This window comes from Genypterus blacodes, unplaced genomic scaffold (genome assembly GCF_046128005.1).
Source record: "Genypterus blacodes isolate CSIRO-AG114 ecotype Tasmania unplaced genomic scaffold, CSIRO-AGI_Gbla_v1 ptg000044l_1, whole genome shotgun sequence".
Taxonomy (NCBI): domain Eukaryota; kingdom Metazoa; phylum Chordata; class Actinopteri; order Ophidiiformes; family Ophidiidae; genus Genypterus; species Genypterus blacodes.
Window position 1 is genome coordinate 4,251,727 of NW_027466857.1, and position 23,937 is coordinate 4,275,663.

At 40.0% G+C, this 23,937-nt stretch overlaps 2 protein-coding genes across 2 annotated transcripts; one reads left to right on the plus strand and one right to left on the minus strand.

Moving 5' to 3' along the window:
* The first annotated feature begins 3,072 nt into the window (after positions 1-3,072).
* neil3 (nei-like DNA glycosylase 3) lies at positions 3,073-10,260 on the plus strand. The gene is made up of 10 exons (XM_076149144.1): positions 3,073-3,273; positions 3,775-3,881; positions 4,740-4,874; positions 5,249-5,462; positions 6,177-6,251; positions 6,480-6,646; positions 7,507-7,670; positions 8,758-9,172; positions 9,493-9,673; positions 9,835-10,260. The coding sequence occupies exons 1-10, from the start codon at positions 3,178-3,180 to the stop codon at positions 10,015-10,017; spliced, it is 1,737 nt and encodes a 578-aa protein (XP_076005259.1). The 5' UTR covers positions 3,073-3,177; the 3' UTR covers positions 10,018-10,260.
* A 37-nt stretch (positions 10,261-10,297) lies between these two features.
* Positions 10,298-22,899, minus strand: aga (aspartylglucosaminidase). The gene is made up of 9 exons (XM_076149145.1): positions 22,566-22,899; positions 20,258-20,411; positions 19,376-19,488; positions 16,318-16,430; positions 14,974-15,082; positions 14,679-14,754; positions 14,374-14,481; positions 11,083-11,216; positions 10,298-10,522 (listed from the first exon to the last, which is right to left on the minus strand). Exons 1-9 carry the CDS (start codon positions 22,666-22,668, stop codon positions 10,422-10,424), a joined length of 1,011 nt encoding a protein of 336 aa, XP_076005260.1. The 5' UTR covers positions 22,669-22,899; the 3' UTR covers positions 10,298-10,421.
* Positions 22,900-23,937: the final 1,038 nt, after the last annotated feature.

Consider the following 23,937-nt stretch of genomic DNA (forward strand, 5'->3'; position numbering starts at 1 on the left):
CTGAATTGAACTCTCACCCACAACTTAAAAAAAGCCAAACCAAAGTAGTAGTACCATAGTACTGTGATATTGCAAAAAATGTGTCTGTCAGTTTTATGAGTGGATTTCTTTCATCTCCATATATCTAAAACAAGGGGATATCATAACCCTTTGCACAAGTGGGCATGAATAGTACAGTATTGTTTCCAGTGGATAATGTTAAAATGATCATGTTACACAAAATAGTGATGGTATCAGTATGATGATGTTTGGAGTGCCATGGTGATCATGTATGAAAGTACCAGAAGTGTATGATACTGCATTTGCTGCATTCACCACACATGCACACTTACACACAAATAGCCACACACTCACATCCACACCCAGTTTGTAGATGTGACTGAGATAAAGTGGCACATTTGGATAGTTTCTTTGTCACACCCCAGACACAAAGAAACTACACTGCATTTATGTGGACACCTTTCCACCCAGCACTCGTCTGTCTGCTGCCCACGCCTGAATACCTGTCTGGATCCTGGAACACTGCACTTATGTGGCTCCACTTTTTATATTTTAGCTGGCAAACCATACTTAACTCTATTCAGTTTCTATTTTGTGAAAGCTCCAGAGGATTCCTTGGGCAAGAGATCACTTTAAAGGAGCTAAAAGGCATTTACAGAATTCTCCCCTTTAAGCCTTTTCAAAGCAAATGTCGTGGATTACAGGCAACATACTTTTCAATCAGACTTCAACTTTCATCTTTCATTCAAATTAACAAAGTGCTTGGTTGGTATGAAGGCACATCAACAGCAGTGCACACACAACAATGGTGAAGGGTGAAGTGAAGGACATATAATAATGAGGGGGGATGTGAACATCAAGGCACAAATCAGTATTCAAGCAATATTTGCACTTTCGAAACAGTGTGGTTGTAGTTGTGCACCCACTTCAAACTGGAGCAGTGAATAATTCAACAACATTCCAGAGTAACAAAATCAAATAAGATACATACAAATCATAAACAAATCATCAATCACAATTAATATACACCTGAATACATGCTCTAGTCTAAACGCACAACATTATACTAGACTGTCACATTCTAAAAACTACAAATCCTGTTTTTACATAAATTCATTGATTTATTTTTGTTTTGTGCTTGTTTTTAATAGATTTGAGTTGTGAAGTATTATTCAGAATCACCCGAATCTGGAATTTCCAGCCTCATGAGAAGAGGCATCGTGGACTCGACTGTGATCTTCAACGTGGTCATCTTCAGTGAGTCCTGTAATAAAAAGGAGCAGAACTCTAGAGGGACACATTGGGAGTTCTCTTATTTCATTTCATGATACTGTAGATTTGTGCACAGTAAAGGTGATTGTAAAAGGGACAATTTTTTTTTTTTTTGCCAGCTTGGATTGAATTACATTTAAATTCTTTGAGAGAGACATAGTTTATAGTGCGCCAATCCCACACCCACCCCCAGAGAGCAACTTCAGATTTAATACACATTATTGCTGAGAGTTGACTTTTTTGAAGGGGGCATGGTTGTACACTTGGCTGGAGAACATGCGGTCTATCTATTTTTATCTGTGCCAACAGCAGGATTTCTGGATGAAAAAATTGCACAGCAAACAAGTTGTTGCAATTATACAAGTAAGTCATGCAGAAAATCTTTTGACATTAATGCAAATTATAATTCCCTTCAGTTTCTTCTTGATAGATGGGACACCTCAAATTAACATGGAAGAGGCATGAATGGTGAATGACTAGACCATACACACACATTTAGCAGTTGAATGGGATTGTGGTATTCTGCATTGAGCTGGAGAGACATGTCAAGGACACTGGAGTGAATGAAGAAATTGAATGGAATATGAAATCAAACAAATTTTATTATGTTATGTTATTTTGTATATATGTATGCATGTATGTCTATCTACAGTATCTATCTATCTATCTATCTATCTATCTATCTATCTATCTATCTATCTATCTATCTATCTATCTATCTATCTATTTACCTGCAAATAATTTCATTTAATTTTCTTTATTACTTTATTTTCCATTATGAAACACAGCTCGGCTTGCCTTACAGAATAAATACAAAAACATTCAAGGATGTATTGCAAGTTACATCAGAGACATGTATGCGTGTGTGTGCTGCATACTGAATAATAGTACTCTAGCGCCCTCAAGTGGAATATTTTAAAAATCCACTCAGATCTATTGAAGGTATCAAGTATGAAAGGTTTAAAGACAACTTAATAACGTGAACAAAGTCCGCTATCATTTATTGGCAAAACAGCAAAACAATCATAGTATGGCAAAGTTTTGAATAAAGTAAGAATCACAGCAGTATTTTGGAATTTTCAATAGCCGCGGTGCATATTGTGGGGGATCATTATTTTGGTAGATTAGCATTCATTATTAATATTTAAATTAGCAAGTGAATATTTTCTTTTCTAATTGTAAGAATAAAAATAGAGTTTGATGGTGCTTTGGTAACGTAATGTGGGTCTCCCGAGGAGCGTAAATGAGCCAAGATTCGAGATTGAGGTTAATAGCTTTGTATCTCCATGATTAATACACTTATAATGTTCATTAACCATGCTCATTCTTTTCCCTCTGAACAACAGAGGTACCAGATTACAAACATAGTTATAAAGATCAATATGAACTTTTAGAACTACAGGAGCCACGCGTTTTAATTAGTTGAATTTGTTTTGGCCCTTTCATTTCTCATCTCTCTCTCAACATGAACATATTTCTTTGCTTTTCATTAATGATGGTACCAAACTGTTTGAATTCTAACATGTCTGTCGGTATGAAATGTATCAAAAATAATAGCAACTTAAAAATAAACAAAAATAATGAAATTTCTTGTTCATAAATAGAAGTGCACGTCACATCAACCACGCAAATCTGCAGTTTAGCACATGTATTCTTATAAGTATAACTTGCACTCTCACCCAGAGGAAAATTAATTTCACTATTGACAAAATTAAAGATCATACTTCAAACCCCTTTACGTAGCACGCTCGTTCTGCCTACTTCCGTATACAAGTCGCAATGCGCATGCGCTAAATTGAATCTTATGGCGCGGAAATGTGCAGTTTTGTAACTTGTTCTCAGCCATTCTAAAAGAGAAGTGGAGACTAGGTTACCGTTTAGAATTTCTTTTAGCTGAACGAGAAGATGGTTGAAGGTCCGGGGTGCACATTAAACGGAGAGAAAATCCGCTCAAAAGTGCAAAAAGGGCAGAAAGTGAAAGAGATCAGAGGGAGCCTGACGGTAAGTTACGTGTTTAAATTACGTATCACCTTGTTGTTACACGTTCTCTACTTACTCATATATTATATCTAACAATGTAAAAAGTGTCTACAAAGTCAAGGTTTTTGAGATAGACGGCCTGATAGCGAACGTGGCCACACTAGCTAGTACCAAATGTTAGCTCGTGTATATAGTTGTAATCGGCAACTAACTATGCCCTCACTATAATATACGAAATTACATAATAACACTATCTGTTCACGGAATCAAACTGCACTTTTTGTAGGAACCAAAATTGAGTTTATATAAGTTGTTATTTCATTAAAATACCAAACATAAGGCTTAACATGACTACAAAGTACCCGTATGTATATAAAGTCCAACAGTAATACATTCCTGTTTTCAACATCTGCTCGCGCCACAAGCAACCACCTACACGCTCCATCTAAAGAAGCATCTTTATCTGCAACTGGCAGAGTTTAAGGCTGTACTGCATACTAACCTACGCTTATCTGTTTACAGGGAAACAACTCCAGGTTAAATGTCCAAAGTCTCCATTGTTCACAGTATAGTGGTGTTGAAACACTCGGGAAGGAGCTTTTCATGTACTTTGGCCTAAAAGCTTTGAGGTATTGTTGACTGTGTGGAACTCTTTACTCAACTGTATTCACTGAAACACTCTCTGCTCATGCACCAAAAGTTTCCTTTATATAACATTTACATTATAAGTCAGCCTTACCACAAATCTGTCAACACAAAGTCTGCGTCTTCAGGTTTGTTCGATTAAGTAAATCTGTTCTTTATGAGGAAAACACAAGTTGCCTAGTTTAGTGGACAGGTGCACTAGTGAACACTTTAAAGGACATCCACAGATTGCATAGTCAGTTAAATTAATCTGGTTAGTCAACATAATTTTAAGATTTACATAATTGAAATAGCCTTTTTTGTAGTTAAATAGAAACACGGCAGCTTGTCTGACGTTAAATTGTCTATCTATATTTTTAATACCCTGGGTTTGAAGATGATAAATGAGCAATACATAATGCAAATTGACGTGCTTAACTAAGTAACTGCACTTCGAAGTTCAAACTTTGTCAAACACGCCTCAGTCAGTGTTTGCTTTCCCATCTTGACGCTCCTCACACACCTGAAATAAAAGTTAATTAATTTGATGGAAAACCGAGTGTGACAGAAGGTTGTGATGTTTTTGAGATAATTGCAGTTGGCTCAGTTTTGACCCCAGAGGTCAGATGGGTCTAGTAGCTGTGGCCTTGGAGCTGTAATGTACTCGGTGTGAGCAAGCCTGTTGAGTTTGCCTTGCACAAAGGCACTACAGGTGGTCACAAGAACCATAAATGGACACAAAGGTGGAAGCTGCAGTTGTTATTTCTGTGTGTCTGTCCTTTCATTGTCAAGTCTCATGTGTATTATCTTGTATGTTTGACTAAAATGTATCTTTTCTTTCTTTCATGATTATGTATCTTAAGAGTCCATTTTGGAATGAATGGATCAATGCGCATAAACCCCGCTGGGAGGAAGGACAAGAAGAGCGCCACTCCAGCACTGGAAATCCACCTGACTAACGACATTGTCTGCTTCTACGACAGCACTGTGGAAATAAGGTAAGGGGGACACTAGCCTAGCCTAGATAGATTGAAGTGACAAAAGTTAACCTTGTGGGACGAGTCTCATTCAATGAGTATGTCCTACATTAGGTTGTGTCTGAAGGCGGCAGCTATTGTTGCATGAAAAACAGAACTTAGCCACACATTTGTCCCAATGCTTGACTGTAAGGGCCAATTGTAATACTGAGTGTCCAGACAGACATTTATTGTTCCGTCTGAAAACATTCCACCTTTGCTCCTCTGTCTTGTAATACGTAATAAACAAACTCGGGGGGGGAAAAAATTGTCTGCAATATATGTCTTCACCGTTGTAGCATTTGACCTGTTGGCACAATAGCGGAGAGAGCTGCTTGAATAATGTTTGCTCGCAGGTTGACAGAGGACTGTGAGCAGAGGGTGAGGGCCTTGGAGAGTCTGGATGTGTGCTCCTCCAAGTTCAGCTTTTCCCGCGCCGAGGCGACAGTGAGGAGCCAGAGCCGGCGGATGCTCTGCGACATTCTCCTCGACCAAGCCGTCCTGCCGGGAGTCGGAAACATCATTAAAAACGAAGCCCTGTTTGACTCCGGCCTCAATCCAGCCGTGAAGGTACGGACAAGATGATGGATTGTGCTCGGTAGAGAAATGAAAAAGAGGGTAAAAATTCATGGCAACCCTCACAAACGTTAAGGCCCTTATGTTATTGAGTGGCGCGTTGCATTGAGGAGGAAGCGACAATGAAAACGACAATAAAATGAGAATATTTATTTTATTCACTTTTCCTCGCTGAAATGTTGTTTCTTAAGCAAATGGAGCCGTTTCACAAATGAGCTTATTTTAGAATGATAATGCCTTTTTTTCCTCTCAAAGGACTCTGCTCTGATTGGACGGCTGGCCCCCATGTGAAGCGTTAGATAGGGGACGAGAGCACAGCGCACACAGAGCTACACCAAAGCGCGATTAATCTAAGACTTTTGCCCCCTCTCCTTCTTCCGGGACTCCTGAATTTATGAGCTTCTCTGCCAGCATATTGCCCCTAGGTGTCACTATATCAGGTTATATTAGGATCACCATGATGATCCGTGCATGTTTTAGATCTTTTACCACAGCTCCAGTCTCTGCTCCCCACTTTGCAACTTTTTTTCGCTGTTGTGTTTTTTTCTTGCGTTATTATTTTTATTTCTGGAATGTTTTTGTTTATAGGCGTGCGCTATTGATTTGCTGACTGTGGAGCTGTGTGACTGCGCTCACTGTGTTTTGGAGAAGAGCGTTTATTTACTCCCAACTATGAAACTGTAACTAACTGCTCTGCTTGACTCTCAGGTTCAACAGCTGACGGATGAGCAAGTCCACCACTTGGTGAAGATGACGCGTGACTTCACACTTCTTTTTTATAAGGTTAGATATTTTACCTCAGTAGAATAAGAAGCATGTTAAAGCTCGATTGCTGTATCCCTTAAAGATCTGTCGTTTTGTCGATTCAAAGGGCCCAGATCTTGAAAAAATATCTCAAACTATTATTCCTCTTCCTCCCATGTATAATATACAGGAAAGGTCAATTTCTGCTGTTAACTTTACGTTTATGCCGTTAATATTCACTCTTTTCTCTCCTCTTCCTTCTATTAGTGCCGCAAATACGGGTCTCCACTCAACAAACACTACAAAGTCTACAAGCGTCCCCAGTGTGGCCAGTGCACTGATGTCATCACAGTCTGTCGCCTTGGAGACAATGGCAGAATGACTTATTTCTGCGAGCGCTGTCAGAAGGTTGATCCCAGCGGAGTGAACACGAGGTACAAACACTAACATCTGAGAGGGGATATTCTATATCACTGTTGTCTCATGAAGATTGGTTTAGATATTTGGGAATCGTTATTGGTATTATTGATCGATATCAACCGACAGGTATCTTAATTAAGATAAAACTACACCAGATAGCTTAACAATGGAGTAATATGAATGCAACTCAGTGGAGCTTTCAGTGTATTTACATTGAGAAGCTGAATTGAGTTCCTCAGGGGAAATGTGCTCATCATGTGAAGGTACCCCAAGATCTTTTCCGTTTGCAGGTTTTTAATTCCAGTAGTACCAAAAAGCAGCCAGGTTAACGAAGGCATAATTTAGTTAACAACCTAGTCTTTGTGCAAAGTTCTTAAGCCTTGTAGATTATACGTCTAGCATGCGAGAGGCCATCTTTGCAGGCAGATGGGCTTGGCAGGGAGTGGGAGGTGTTATGTGGGGGAAATTAATGCGCATATAAGACTGTGTTTGCCAGACAGGGCACAGGCTCAACACCTCCTGGGTTGTGTTTGAGCAGGGCTTTGCGAGGGGTTAGCGCCTAAAGCCCTTACAATGCATTACACAGCTGATAAAGCAATCTGTGAGAAAGTTTCCCGAAAGCCACTGCTACTTTCCACCTCCGTGGCTGTTGGCATGGCAGCTTTGCCTTCTTGTCAAATGTAGTCAGGCTTTCCTGTCGCATGTATGCTCAGAGCTAGTGAATGAAACACATTGCCTTGTACTTTCTCTCCATCCTGCGTAGAGAAACACAATTCTAACGAGTTGGAACTCCATTGTTACACAGTAAACTGATTCCTGCTGCATTTGTGGCCTAAAGGTTCTTTACATTATGCGAATCACTGCCATTTTGCAGCAAACTCCCAGTCCGAAACAGTCTGATTGGCTGGGCCTACAACGGGGGGACCAGCGATAATGTCGCTAAGAGGGAAGAGGAGGACTGGGCGTGTAAACTGTGCACGCTTATCAACCAGCCAGCAGCAAAAGCCTGTGATGCCTGCCTCACTCCAAGACCCGAGGGTGAGCAAAATGTTCCATCTCCAAAGTCACAAACCAGATACGTAGTTTGTGCTTTGAAAAATAGCTGTCGGCCACAGGGTAGAGGCTCTCGTAAAAAAGATACCGTGAAGCACTTTTGCATGCGCTGCGTTAAGTGTTTATTACTTTACACCTGCCTGACATCAACATGAAATCACCTGAACTGTCGCTGAAAAGTTCACCTGCCCATATTTTCCTCTCATGTCGTTATGAGCTCTCAAAGACAGAAATACGTGCCATCTGTGACCATACTGAGTCAGAGAAACCCACACAGTATGAACAAGCTTCACCAGCATCCTCAAGCATTTCTCCAACAAATCCACGTCTTTAGACTTTGTTGACATAAACCTGTGCTGTTATATGTTTGTTTGTTATATGTTGCTGAACATCGCACAGCTCAACAACAAGCTGTAGAGGTTCCATCATACGCTTCTCTTATATAGGGTAGTTTTTGGTCTATTATATGTTTCTATGGTTACTTGTAGGGCCATGTAACCTCAACAAACATGGCCATATTCCAACATAACAGACACAGAAATACAACACTTTGCTGTCACTTGAAAGCGCCTGACCTATCTTTGCCATAATGGCCAAGTTTGTACATTTTTAGGGTTAGGTGTACAGTTGCATAGACTATACAACAACTAAACACTAAGAAAGAGCTATGACATTTTGGTGTGAAGTGATTGCAATTAACACATCCTTGTCGTCAGAACATGTGTGGAGAATAACATGCTGAGCTCGGTGTATCTGGTATAGACTCAAAGACATTCATGTAATTATAAACCTATTCCACACAAGCTGGCAGCCCTGAAATCAAAACATGTACTTCTATTATAAGCCCTAACATTTCACAGAAGTTTGCACAAGGGCACCATTAGCACAACAGATTGCGTGAAACATTTTATTTGACCACACAGCACAGCAGCTTGCTGCTTACTAATAAATGTTATGGCAAGCCAACCTTAAAAACTAACAACAACCTGCATTTTATGACCAGTCAGTGCATTCCAGGAGCAGGGGATGCTGAACATGAAATGAGTTTCTCATTGTGGCTCCCTATCCACAGCGCACAAAGACGACATTAACGCTGAAGCATCGAGCCTGCCTGCTGATTTGATTAAATACCAGTGCAATGCCTTCAGCAAACCACAAGAGGAGCGCAAAGTCAACTGGAGGTCTGCGTTCGGGACTTCGACCCTTGTTTTCTCTGATTTCAGCAAGAAGACAAAGCCTGTATACTCCCCGCTCTCCCCAGCTGACAGTCATTTGAATTCCTTGGCGGTAGAGCAAGGTTTATATAAATACAACGTCTGCCAAGGGACAACAAGCCCCAATTATGCCTCTGGTGGTTGGCAGAAGCAAAGTGCCGAGCTCTCCAATGGGGAATCACTGGCCTCCTACAGTCACCCATCCAAGAAAATGAGAATTGATCACAGTCCCTTTCCCAGTAACAATGCTCAAAATGGAACCCCCAACTCAGGGTGAGTGAATCTCTTGCTTGGCTATTCATGAATAAGTTTCTAATAAGAGAAGTTTTGTGCAACTCTGGGGTAGATAAGTGGGATAAAAAAGCATCTGACTGTGGAATTTTTAATGCGCCATTGTTAAAAAAGTGCAGATTGATGAATAGCCACGGTAGCAAACCATCCTCATACAAAGATTACCATAACATATCATCACCTAATGTTGAAGAGAGGTTGTTTGCTTTTGCTAATAAGGGTCGATGTGACAGTCAGTCTGGTGTATTTTTTTTGATTAAATTTCGCTCACGCTAATAAGACACTCTCTTGAATTCTGCCAGTGCGCACCACATCAAAGTGACAAGCAGCGTTCCCTCCATCTCTTCCGGTCCCAGCGCTCCTTGTTGTGCATCCCATCATCGTCCAGCTGTCCTCAGAGTGGTCCACAAGGAGGGGGAGAATAAAGGACGGCAATTCTATGCCTGCTCTCTTCCCAGAGAGACCCAGTGTCAATTCTTTGAGGTGAAAATAGAAATCCATCATTTTCATGCCTTTTAAGTAGTTAAGAAAATATGTAAATGTCAATTATTAGAATTTAAACACATATATTGTAATTCATGCTTAAAAAAAAAAAGGTTGAAACAAAAATAGCCAATTCTAAAGCTTTGTCTCTCTTTTGACAGTGGGCGGACTTGCACTTCCCTGTTTGTAACCATGGGAAACGCACTCTAATGAGGACGGTTCTGAAACTGGGGCCGAACAATGGCAAGAACTTTTACACCTGCGGCTTTCAAAAGGATAAACAGTGCAACTTTTTCCAGTGGGCAGAAAAAGGGCCAGGGGTATCTATCCTTCCTGGCTGCTAACTTTTAGCTTTCTGTATTTAGTGTCTAGTCTCTGGAAATTAACCCCTGCTGTGTCTGCATGTTCATGTGAGTAAAGGAAAATACAGACGGCTCGGTATCGCCCCTGATTAGTTATTATTATTATTATCTTTCCGTTATAAACGCATAGAACAGTGTATGAATCATGTCTAAGTATTCAACCAATGACGCATTTATGAATTTAAGCTTATTTTCCAGTGTAATGTCCTACATTGTTGCGATGAATAATTAAAAATCAGACAGTGGTCTTTCAAATTACAGGCATATGCGTTATGTTTTATTATTGAAATGTATTTATTAAGTAAAATCCAAATCACAGGTATGAAAAAACGGTGTGACGGCTGTTCCAGTACACAACAGATAAGCAGACGATCTTGTTTCTCGATTTAAAAGCAGTTGACAGATTTCAGTAGCGGTGTGTCTGATGCAGAGTCTGCCACCATGTAGTGGAAAGTGGAAAGGCTGGGGGCTTTGTTACAGGCGGCACCTGTAGGGATGAAATGAGAAACAAACTTAAATGGTCAACAAATGCTAAGGAAGAAGCAACATACTACATACGAATAATATTCCCTTCAAATGGCATTTAATTTTACTAGTGTTGCAGTTTTCCTAATGCAACCAGTGAACATATGGTTGACTTCATGGTTTGAAATCTCAGTCCCATGAGTACTTTTGCTCTTAATCTAGTCTTATGAGGAGCAAATGCTTCTCTGCACTTGAATTCAGCTGGTTCAGAAAACTTTATTATATCTGTACAGCCACGCTTTAGGTCTAAGAGACCTTCATCACGGCATTTAAAGTGCACAAAATAATAGGCGATATGATGGCTGATAAGTTCTGAGACTAAAAATATGTAATGTTTTTGTGGACATAGTTCCATAGGTCATCATCTACATTCATGTAAGTTTCTCTCTTGCTGTATGTAGGCTTTTAGGTCCAAAGGTGTGTGTGTCTGTGTGTGTGTGTGTGTGTGTCTGTCCGTGTGTATCTGCCTTGGCACCGCTGGTACAAGCTGCATGGTTTGCATTTGTGAGCCCAAACACTCACCATAATGGCCTGTTGTGTTAGCACAGATGATCGCTCCAAAGAACTCTGAGTAATGCCTCTTGATTCTAGAAATGGCCATCTTGCAGGCTGTCGTGGGATCTGCCCCGGCCCTCATCTGCTCCACCGCCAAGTAACTGTTGGCGAGATTACACACGGTGCACATGAGACAAACTAACAAGTGCTGTCAAGGGCATCGACCAAGACGATGAGTGAGCTAAACCTGCGATTATGGCAAAGGATGAATGTGATGTCCGTACAAGACTGAATAATTATCACACATAACATATCAAACTAGACACGGTCATATTCACAGCTTCACTCTACTGTACGCAACAATGGAACATATGGGAGACAATTATGACACTTTTCAGGTGTTTACAAGTATACAAATGTAATAAATGGGGAACAATTGCTATTTGCCATCACCACAACCTATATTACCTGCCCTTCACAGACAAAAGGGGCCATTAACTCCATTAGCCTCGGGGTCAAATGTAGAAAACAATGCGGCACCATCTGCAGTTGCTAAAAAATGGGGCCTGTCAAAGTGTGGGGTTTTAAAAATGGTAAAGTGTAGGACTTTGCTCTATGATTAATACTTCTGACAGGAGATGGACCATGCAAGTGGATACAAAAAAAAGTGATTAAAAAAAAAAAAAATGTAGACAAGCTTATTTTGAGATAGGTAGTTTCCATTTCAATGTATTCGGTGACTGCAAAAGATAAGATTTGGGATTTTGGGAGAAGAAACAGTAATTGTCTCATATTCTGACGTGCGACTACACACAGTAAAAATATTCCAAAAATGGTTACGCTTGTAACCTCTGAGTCATTAGTTGGACCCTGTTTAGAAGGAAGATCTGCAGTAGTAATAAGGACACGGTGGGGTGTAACAGTAAAAATGTGAAGCGGAGTGTTGCTGTCTAAACTACCTCCGAAAAAATAAAGCTTCTATAAACAAACCCTTTTGAGGCTGCCAGATTCCATATTTTCATAGACTCGAAAACAAGCAGCAGCTTTGGTGAAATGTGGAAATGTACAAATGACATTTTTGGGGCAACATAGTCACACCTCCACTCTTTATAATAGCATTGTTGCACTAGCAATTGAAGGCTCGTGCCAGAAATAGGCTGTTAAAACCACACATATCATAGTTGTCGATGTTCTTCTCTACACAATTCCTCTTTTTCAAAAAGTTGGGATAGAGAATAGACCATGATTAGGAATGGGAAGGGATCGGGGCTAGACATGGAATTTTGATGCACCAATTTTGTGGTTGGGAAACACTCTAATCTCCACATTTCTCAGCTGTATCATTGAAGAAACATAGTATTGCCATATAGTTGTGAGGCAGAAATCGGAGTTCATGTAATCTGGATGTTGCATAAGCTAAAGAGTTATGTCAACCAAAGTGTTATGCGTTTTCTTCCTGAACTGAAATCGCACTGTGTCAGTACTTTCATGAACTTCAAGATGGATTATATATAAAAAAAAATCCATGTAAAACCCATTTTGACAGATTCTGTCCTGTCTGAAATGAGAAAAATACAAAAGAAACCATGATGCATGAGATGCCAAAGTACTCGTTTTCAAAGCTCAGTAAAATTGCTTTGACACAGTCATTTTTGTCCATAGTTTGCTTTTCTTTCATAAAAGCAAGTTGACGTGAGAAAGGTATTCGTTTACAGTATTTGCCCTTGAATGTGCGTGTTTTGTCACATTAGTGTCAAGGTAGCACTTAAAGGGAAGAGAAAATGATTGAATTGCACAAAAATGTTCCTTAACAGTCCTTATACAATTAACTTGGGTAACAGTGAATGTAGTGACACAGACCCCCCCCCCCCCTTACATCTTGCAATACGTATCTAGATACATTATCTATGAAAAATGCATGTGAATGCGAAGTGTAAATACTTGTAAAACACACAGTGATTGGAATGCCATTTACTGGACTGCATATTGATGGGAGTTGCTACTTTCTATAAATGGTTACGTGTGCCTCGAATGCACACAGCGACAGCCCACACAAAAATGTAAGTTATTGTAAAAATGGATGTAGACTGTCCAATGGACCAGGGAGGAAGGAAGTGGGGTGTAACGACCCTCCTTCTGGGTCCAATCAACAAGCAGGCCACATCCACATTATCGAGTCTGTGGTGTCTGTCAAGGTGTAAATACAAGTCCCATCATTGGGTGTCATTATCCACATACTGTATCTGGATCGGAGTTCACATTTTAAAGCAGCGGTTGGTAACTTTGTGTGTTGGGGGCAATCGGGGAGTAAACTGCTCCCTCTCGACCTGCTTGCACCTCCATAGCCCCACCCCGACCACAGAGGCACTCTTGCATGGTTGTGTATCTCTATCTTTCTCTGAGATTGATTGGATCCATATCTCCATACATTAACTAGAGATTGCAAACCTCCACAAAAATGTAGTGGTGTTATTAACTACACTATGATCACACATCCTACACGTCGGTTCAAAAGTTATGGGTCAAAACGTAAAAGTGCTTATTACAGCTGTACTGGTGGGATACATGTTTATGGATTAATGAAATTCAATCATTAAGTCGGGAACCAGGCAGGTGAGTAAATTATTCTAATCCTAAACCAATATTTTAAGACATCCAGAAAGCCAGAGACCTATGCTACAAAATACTTGAAAAAGATGAATAAGGGATGGGGGTTGGTCCAGGTCTGAGACTTGTCCATGGGCGACCAGTTATTGCTTGGATAACGGGAGGTAGAGAGTTTGGGAGCGTTGTGAAGCCAGGAGAGTAAGGAATGGTTTTCCAGTTTGAGAAATAGAATCCAGCGAGAAAGGACAGTTCTTTGGCTGTATCCGAGCAGAATGTGGTGATAAGAGTAAATTTATCAAACCCGCTCCAGGGATCACCGTCTTGTTCAAGTTCAGGAACTCGCAGAAACTCACTTTAACTCTGTTTTGTTTTTTACTGAAACAACTTTTATTAGTTTACTTTACAGTATAAACTGGATTTTCAACAGCATCTACAGTATCACTCTCTACACCCTCTTCCTCCTTCTTCTCCCCATTGTCCTCCTTCACTCTGCTCAAAATGTGTTTGTTTTGCTCCACCTCAAACCTCTCAGGCGGCTGGACTACAAGGGAAACTTAACAGACCTCGGCCTTTTTTGCGTTAGCTGGCTTTACACAATCTAAACACCGCCATTGATCTCCTTTCAGTATTTGAAATCTTTGCGCAAAAACTTATAGTGAATGGTGACATCTCTTGGTTTCATATTTCTATTTATCTTTAAGGCCTTTGTACCTGGGTAAGAAGCGCATCATGACATCGCCATCTCCAGTAGCAGCAGCGGCACCAGCTGAGCTGTCCGCATACGCCCCTGCTCCAATGATAGGAGAGTCTCCAACACGACTGCAGGACAACAACACAACCAGGGTTTTAAATACAAATCAGAGCTACAACTTGACTTTACAACATAACAAAATCTTTTTCTACCGGTCTATCCAAAACATTTTAAATTCTCTTTAAATTCCTCAAAAGCGTGACCATAATATAGTTACAAAAAAGAGAACAAATACATTTTACGCTAGTCAACATAATCTACTCACCCAGGAACTTTGTGACGTAGTCCATTGGTTGATGTAGCGGCAGCCACATGGCCAGCTTGATCAATAGCGATCATTCCTGGTGGGAAAACAAAATTCAGTCAATACATGTTTTTATATACACTCGTGTCCTTATTGTCACATTTCAAATAGTTTCTTCCTGTATACATATGCAGCTACAGAAGAAACAAAAAGACAAAAGAAATCTTCTAGTCTCTGTTCATTTGAGGAGTATAACACTAAACTGAGAAATATCACAGGAGGGCATATTTCACATAAACTTGCTTATAAAGCTTACCTATGGTATCATGGGAATGTATATTTATGTGTGATGTCCTATTGTCCTGTTGCAGTGTTGTGATGGGCTTATAGGGTCCACAGTGCTTGGAAGGATCTGGAATGACATTCTTTTGACAGCACAGCATTTTTCAGCATAATGGCACACAAACAGGTACAGGATGATAGTGCAGTATCTGGCTGTGGGTAGAGTCCTGTTATATGCACAGTACAGAAAATGTGTAAGTCAGAATAGAATGAAGTTTGACTAAAGGTTTCCCTGTCTTTCAGAGCCTCTCTTCTTTGATATGACTTATAATTTGATTCAGATATGGACTTGCAACTGATTAAATAAGACTCATATAACGGACACATTTATAAACTGGACTAGGAGCCTGAAATGGTTAACTTAAAAGTGAATGCGATGGCTGCTGCTGTGCCTACTTTACTATTCTACTGAGCTTTCACGATGCCATCAACAACACCGCACTGGGATCACCTCTGTTTTATGAAAGCAGTTGTACATTATTCATACAGCCATGGCTGTTATATTGTGCCACACGAAGGTGAAGGTAAAACCCTTGAGAACCTCTTTAACTAATTAGATGAATAATAAAGATACAATTGCTTGAGTAACCTCAGCAACAGTTTGACCAGTTTCATAAAAAATAATTTCCAACAGTAATTGGCTGGCGAGGTAAAAAGGGGAATAATGACATATTCCTGCAAATGTAAAAATGGCTCAAACTGTGAAACTTTTACTTACCACGCTTGATTCACACCTCAAGCTGTTTTTGCTGGGGATTGAGACAGCAGCTCTCACAGCATACATTAGACAATGCATGCTGCTAATGAATGCTTATGTTGAGACCAATATTGTCTCTCATCTGTCTCTTGTCTCACATCATTTACCGAGACATTTTCATCAAATCTCGGGTGAATTCTTGCATATAGCAGATGGTGTAAAGGTTCAATATAGACATCCAAAGTTTCTTCAAGTACTTTCAAGAAACCCTAGAATAAAAAGGATTGTTTTGAACTGGGCAGCCCTAAATATTGTGTAAATGCAATAAAAGGGACCAGATATATCTTCTTTCGCTAGATAACACTCAATTAAAGTGGGGGTGAATCTTCATCTGAGAAATTTCAGCCATTGTTTGGGAACTGAAGGTTTAAAGAATAGCTTCAGCCTAGCAGCCCTGCAGGGCACCACCTCCAACACATAAGCAGACCTTTTATGAACTACTTTATTATGCCTGTCAATTTCCAGGCTTATTATCAATCTTTTAGAAGTTGCGCGCCTGTAGCCAGCAGACGCGAGGAAAAACACACACACACTTATACACACAGACACACATATACACACCTTTCGATAATTAGGTTGGCAGTTGCCCTTCAGCCACTCTGCGAAAATATTCAGCGATTTGTCGGTAGTCAGGTCCTCTGCAATGAAGCCCATGTTTTCAGCAAACACAGAAGCTATAAAGAGAGACGTATTACTTTCAGGTCAACTTGCTCGCTCTGGTCCACCCTGACCTTTATGGGGAACACAGGGTCACAAACAAAGGAGGGACCACAGGCAATTTCATTTCCTTTTAGGCTTGTAGCATGTGAAAGAGGACACGTCTGGACATCACTGCTGCACTAAACATCATGACCTTTCTAGCCTGACCATACGAATGGTTTGGTTGAATACTGCAAAATACATGCAATTTAATTTCAGTGGGAGGAAAAAAAAAAACCTGTTGCTGGGATACCAAAGCTGCGTTCTTAGGCGCTTGAATTGTGTCCAAGTTTCCCTCACTTCGCGTCTCTACCTTGCATTTTAGTGCCGCACACTGAGGACAGAAGAGGACAATTTTGTGGCGTGCTGTTGTTTATAGTTTCAAAATGACAGTACAAACAGGAAATATTCTCCCGTGATTTTTATTAATGTAAGATTTGCAAGGATCCACACACGAACCGCAATCTATAGTTCATGCCACCCATCATTTGTCTGTTAAACTATGTTTAGCTTCGGCTGCAGCCATTCATCAATGAACTTTTACATTCCGGATGTTTTATTAGGCAGATCAATACTGTGAGTTACAGCAATGTGAGCAGTCATTTATAGTGTTATGGTTCTTTTATGGTTCAGATCTATAGTGAACATACATCCACTCAATTTAACCAGATGATGAAAGAGACAATGTGAAATCTAGATAACGGGAGTCATTTTACACCTGAGTAGTTGCTGTTATTTGTGGGATTATACCTTTGATCAATCTCATATTACTATGATGGTGTAAGTACAGCAGTTTCAATTCAATTTAGGTAAAACAACTCCCATTCATATTTCACTATCCATTTCATTGCACTTGAAAGGTAATCTCACAATATTTTATGCAGCCTGTAGGCACATATTTTAGTCATCTTGTGAAAATTGTAGATTTAGGAAGACCTGCACAAATATTGATCAGTATCATTATCAATACCTGTGTGTTCATTTATAATAAAAGGTACTATATGCTGAGCTGAGCTTTAATATATGCTATTATTATTTCCTTGGCTGTAGTTGGTTAGTCTACTCCCCTGCTATGTAGGATAAACATGCACATTAGGTTTGAAACATGTATCTTCAGGTCTGGTCAGCGAGTCTTTTAATGAGTGTAAAAGATTGCGCGCATCAGCATTGATGTTTGTGACTGTTGGTGTCAATTATTGTTAGACTACATCAGTTTGCGTTCCCAAGAGACTTGTTTTTTTTCTTCCAACGAACATCGCAGCCGTGGAATTTATTTGCAAGACTTTAAATAAGAATCAGCACTTCAGACGAGTCTTGTGCTGAATTGCTGTATGGACGTGTGTAGTTGCAGTTTTGAGCGTTACACACTATTATCACTGGTGAAACTATCATGACTTACCTCAGGCTGTCTAACCATTAATGCAACCTTGACCTAAGATTAACAAGCAGCAATCATCAACCATTTTTTTTGCCTGATGTCCAGCAATTGACTCGTGCTGATAATGCAGAGTTTTAAAAGATTTACTATTTTCATTTGAAGGCTATAACCTGTGTGGCACCTTGCATTTCATAGTCGGCTATCCTGCATTCTATCAAAATTCATACATGGCACTGGCATTTTGAGGACAAAAGAATGATGTAGAAGGCTACAGGAGTTATTTGGAGTAGCACATTGTGACGTTCACAGCTTGCTCTCTCTTGCTCCAATGGTGACAGAAAACTATTTATCTAACATTTACAAGGCATATAAACAAGCACAGTCAAAACGTGTAGTGGTTGTATTTAACAATATATATTTTTTTTTATTCTTTATCCGAAATCTGGCACAGTGCAGGAGAACTTTAAGCTGTGTTGAAAAATATAGTGAGTGGTATTTTTTGCGTATAGTGCCCAGCCAACTTCCACTTAGATCGTTTCCTTGCTCATCTCTCCTCAAACAAACCTCCTCCATCCTCAGAGATGAACTATCAGCTTTTGGAGCATCCTTACGGTGGATGGCAGACAGGGAGGAGCAAGGAACAGTAAACAAAAAAGTGCAAAAGAGTGCAGGATTTGAGATGCGGGTTCAAAATCGGCTTTTGTTTAATACCTGGTTTATCTATTTGCCTACATGCAGACTAGTTTATTTCAAAACAGTGCAGATCTTGTTTCGTGATCTCATAATGGCGATGTGGAAGCTGACATCTGAAGGATACAAACCTTATCCAAACACAGTCTATACTCACATGAGCCTTATTCAGAGGGGATTAGTTTTCCCTGTGGCCCAAAGGTAATTTCGTGACGCAGTGAACCCAAGTAGACGTTCCCAGTGATATTAACCCCGTCTGGACCCAATGTGTCTGTGTTTTTCAGTGAAACTTAGCACATTACTGACTGTTTTTCTGCAAACTCAAGAGTACCCTGATAACTGTAATCCCTTCCAGATAGACATGTCTGTGATAATGTCAGAGGCTTATTTTTTCCCACCATTCCCATGCGGTTTGACCTCTATAGAATATTGTAGATGCCTTATTGTATTTGCATATATCCAGGTGGTGTAGCCTACATTATGGACGTGGTAGAAGAGTCTTTCAGTGCCTTTATGGGGATGGTTTCTAAGGAAATATCCATTTAAATACAGCCTGCTGGGAACCGATCGGGCTGACAAATCAAATAAATCAATAGAAAAGATTCCGATGCTGAAAGCTTCTCAGAGGGGTCAGTGTATTGTCAGCTTTTGTGGTCTTTCATTGAAATGTCATAAACTATAAACCACAGAGGTTGGTAGCATTTAAATTCATTCAAATAGTTGGACATGGGCAAATTCATTCAATGGGATAGTTTATTACATTTATTCATTCAATGAATTTTCTGTGGTCTGACCCCATGAGAGTCAGCACTCTTTTGCAGTTGACACTCACAGACATTATTCTTGCCATACCTGACTCTCCCGCTAGGAATGTGTGCTCAGAGCGCTCCATTACAGCTCTCGCTACGCCGATGGCATTCTTGATTCTTCTCAGGTTTGCAACCGCGCCAACCTCGATTGTATCGCTGCCCTCAGAGAAGAGACAGAATAAACATTCCTGCCCGGTTAGTGGACACAATTAGCATATCAAGAGGGAGCAAGTAACACAGCGGCGACTGCAACAACATTGACAAACCTCCGACAACACTCCCAACCTGCTAACCCCCCCTGTCCCCTTGAGGTATGATGGCTGGTGATTAACATAAACTGTTCTATAATATAGATGATGGAGCTCATTTAGCGCCCAGACACTGACACTTTCATTTAGGAGCAGGTGGACCAAATTAGCTGTACCGATTCTTTCTCACAGCTTGGGTCTTGCTTCAAAATGATTCATAGAAGACCCACTGTCCATTTGTGGCCTGTCTGAAATGCCAAAACTAATCTTTGGCAATGGAGTCCTTTCATGCCACATCGGGAGGACTTTGCCATGTAAATAATTGTGTCCGTACCCCATTTAGTGCTGCTGTTGCCGTTGCCAATGTGGTCATTTTTAAACCAGACTCCTGGTAGTGTTCAGGGCCTGTCTGACGCTGCCACTCGAAGCTTTAAAGCTTTGGAATTATTCTGCCTCCCTTCCAAATGAGTGGTTCATTTGACGCATTGCCAAGTTTGCCACTGGGTGTTGTAGTGCATGCAGTCACTTATGGTCAACGCTGGTAGTGCCAAATCTATTCCCCACAGTCCCTGATTTACACCAAAAACATCTGCTCTTATCATACGGAGAGCTTGTTGACATTTCAACCATTTTCATATTTCCCCCATTAAAGCATTTTTTTATGTCCAATAGTTTACCCATTCATGATCATGGCATCCAGAGTGGTTTCTCCAGTTTCATCGGGGCTTCCTCCATAGCCTACAGTGCCGTCACACTGGTCTATCTCACACTGGGCACAGCCTTTCTCCACTGCATCCAACACTGAACCACCAGACTGCAGCGTGTTCCATGCTGCAATAGAAAACACAACACAACATACTTTATTACTCAGAAAGGGACACAGTCTATGCAGCAAAACACAGATATCATGGTAGTATACTAATGTTTGGCTGTGCACGAATGTTGTAACAAACATTTTGCCACACTGGTCATACATTTGCCAAATTATCTTACATTATCACGTTAGGTTAAATTTAATATGCATCTTGTTCATTACAGCTCCATGAGAGTTGAACAATGATCTGTTGTTAATATGCTTACCTGCTATGTAATTTTCAATTGTGTTACATAACTAATGCAGTCATTTCAATTTGTTCCGTCTAGATTAAATAAAGTATAGTAATGCAATTTTAGCCGGGTTACAGGTAGGCGTTAAAAGCTGAATGATGAAGCACAAGATGACCAGTTCAATGGATTTCTAATAAACAGGGAGTGTAAGTCAGCAACCATTTGGTCACTGATCCCCTTAGTGCCCAGGGGGATCAAACTACCAACTGGTAGCACTGCCACCAGCTTGCCACTAAATTCTCAGACCATATACTGTGTATTCAGCCTGCTCCTACCACTAAATCCTCTCCCTAATCTTTTCCTTTCTCTTTGTTTATGATTTATTTATGGGTCATCTATAAATTATGCTCCACCATCTTTGATAGCCACTGTTTCCTGGAGATACAACTCCTTAAACTTCAACCTCCACATTTCTATTACACTTGACTTAGAATATGCAGTACATTTGCAGAACAGATTACCCTGCTCGTGCTCCAGAAGGTGAAAAGAGGCATAGACAGATCAGCTGGACTGGTTCACAGACTTTTAAACCATGAGCCACAGAAAGCAGGATACTTTTTCTTAATTCTCCTCTTGGCTTTGGTGAAAATCTATGCAATATATTTGATTATTATGTCCATCAATCAGCTGCTGAGCTTTCTGACTTACTGTATTGTTTTGAATAGCATAACCTAACTCGTCTCACCCCACCCCTTAAGGTTGTTTGATTGTTTTTGATGATTTATGTTGTGATTTTGCGAATTAGTATGTGGAGCTGTGCACAGGTGCTGATCCATGTGGCAGCTGGGGTTGAATATGACACACTGGGGCCTTTGCGTGTGTTGTTTACACGTTCTCCCTATGTGCACTGTCCAAACTGTCTGAAGGCTCTTACATTGGCTGTACTTTGCAGTTTAAACGCAATTAATGCCTTTTCTCTTTCATTCCATTTGTGATAGAATGTTTAAATTGATAGGCAAAGCTATATTTAAGCTTAATTATAGTTTCCATAACAGAATTACCAAAGAATGATCTCATTTTTAGTGGCGACCTTATGTGATTTTCATTTAAGTCAAGCGTTTCTATCCAAAGACGACACATATACATGAATTTTATTGTACAGTGCAACCTTCTTACCAGATTCTATAAGCAGCATTATACAATTGTCTGAGCATTATTAGTTAAGTTGAAGATTCCTCTATATCTTCATAATACAATATTTTCGCCTAAGGGTAAAATTATGCATTTAACCCATCCTACCCATTAGGAGCAGCGAGCAGCCACAGTGCAGCAACTGGGAGCCAACTTTCCGTCTATAGCCTAGAGTCATGGTCAAGGGCAATGGCACGAGCATTTACCTTACACACATCATTGATTGATGTGTGTAAGGTACACGTCCGTACTACTAGAGAAAACCCACTCAGATACAAACCCCACACAGAAAAGACCAGGGCTGCCACGGGTTTCAAACCCAAGATCTTGTCATTGTGAGGTTAGCACTGTTGCATATGGATGTTACCACAAATGTAGAGTTTTTCCTTGATCAGTGTTACCCTTTTGACCCTGATCTCACTGATGCAGTAAAGCATTCATTACAGCAATAACAGGCAATTAGCAATTAAAAGCATGAACACAGTTTTAATGATGGATTTGACATAGACCTATGCTCCATATTTAGCGAGAAGTGAAACAAGAATAGTGGCCTTCAGCAATTCACGTTTTATATTCATGGACCTAGAAAGCACCTTAGATCTAAATTCCCTGGTATTCAAATAACCTGATTGCAGAGTTTGTTCAATTTTGATCGTAGCAGGGACTCTCACGTGACAGTTGAGAGCAGAGTGTAAGCAACATATAAAAACCGTTAAAAGCTCACAAAGAACGTTTCTGACCTCTTACCTGCAGCTGTAGCGTCTTTAAACGGCCACGTGTTAATAACCAGAGGCAACGATGCGTCTCCGAGAGGAAAAAGAAAACTCGGAATCAGGAATATTACTAACATTTTCTCCCAAGTTGCAGAGAGATTACAGTAAAGCTGAGGGCAAATATGTCGCTTTCATTGCTGTTTTTAAGCCTCCGTCAACGCGGTATGTGTGAGCAGAGGGGCACGCAGAGCTGCTGTTACATCTAAACGCGATTTAAAATGAGGATTTGATTTATATAGAGAGCTGAGAGATGCTGTATTTGCTATTTTCGAACTTGTAAGTCTCCACTTCCTTGTTGTGTCATGTGGTAGGTGGGCGGGGTCTGTATTAAAGGGACAGTAAGTATATACGTTAGAGAGGAGGGGCTTCTACTTTATCATGCACCTTGTCATAGCAATTATACTAAGATTTATACAATATACAAAAAAAATAATCATAAAATGACCTTAACATTTTATTTCATTTGCATTTGTCACCTAAAAATCTCCACTGTAAAATTATGCTTTTTTTTATTTTTTATTCTTCATTAGACTATTGACAACAACCAATGATCGAGGAAACATTTCTCTCAAAAGCAAATATCAATTTTAGCAGCCAATTACAGCAAAATGGTCAGGAATATCAACTTATAAAGGTAAACTTGTCTGGCTTCATCCAGACATCCAGACTTTGGTAATTATTTCAGAACTGTAGTCAGGGATTGAAAACGTCTCCTTTTAGTGTTTGGCAGCTGTGTGTGTGTGTGTGTGTGTGTGTGTGTTAGTCTTTAAATCATCCAGAAATGCATTAAATAACCTTCAATATCTGAAATGAAATGTTTCATTATTTACTGAGTCGAAATAATGCGTATGGATGGAAAGGCTATGGTGGCAACGATAAAAGAAATGTCACTTTGTAGTTTCTAAAACAATGTAGAAGCCTAAAACCCACAATGGAGTGTGAATGAATAATTGACTGTGAAGAATAAGATGGATGTTGTCAAAAATATGAATTATGGAATCATGCCAGAGTAAAAAAGCTGAAGTTTTTCAACCTATCCATCACTCCACTCCCAGTTCCCAACTTTATGTCACTCCATCTAAATTATAGGCTATGGTACAGGAATAAAATGTCTCAGTCCTTTTTGGCTTACACCTAAGTCAGCTGTGAAAGGCTTCGCTGTAAGTTTTGTTTTCAATGTAGTAATGGAAGATAACCCGTTTGTAAGAGATGGTATTTTAGTACAGATTTGATTTGTATGCATGATATCAATAAGCAGTAAATGGTCAATACAGTTGGCAGTGGCAATTCACTTTTATATCTGTGCAAAACTGTACTCGACTCCTTGTTTTCCCTGCAGTATTCTG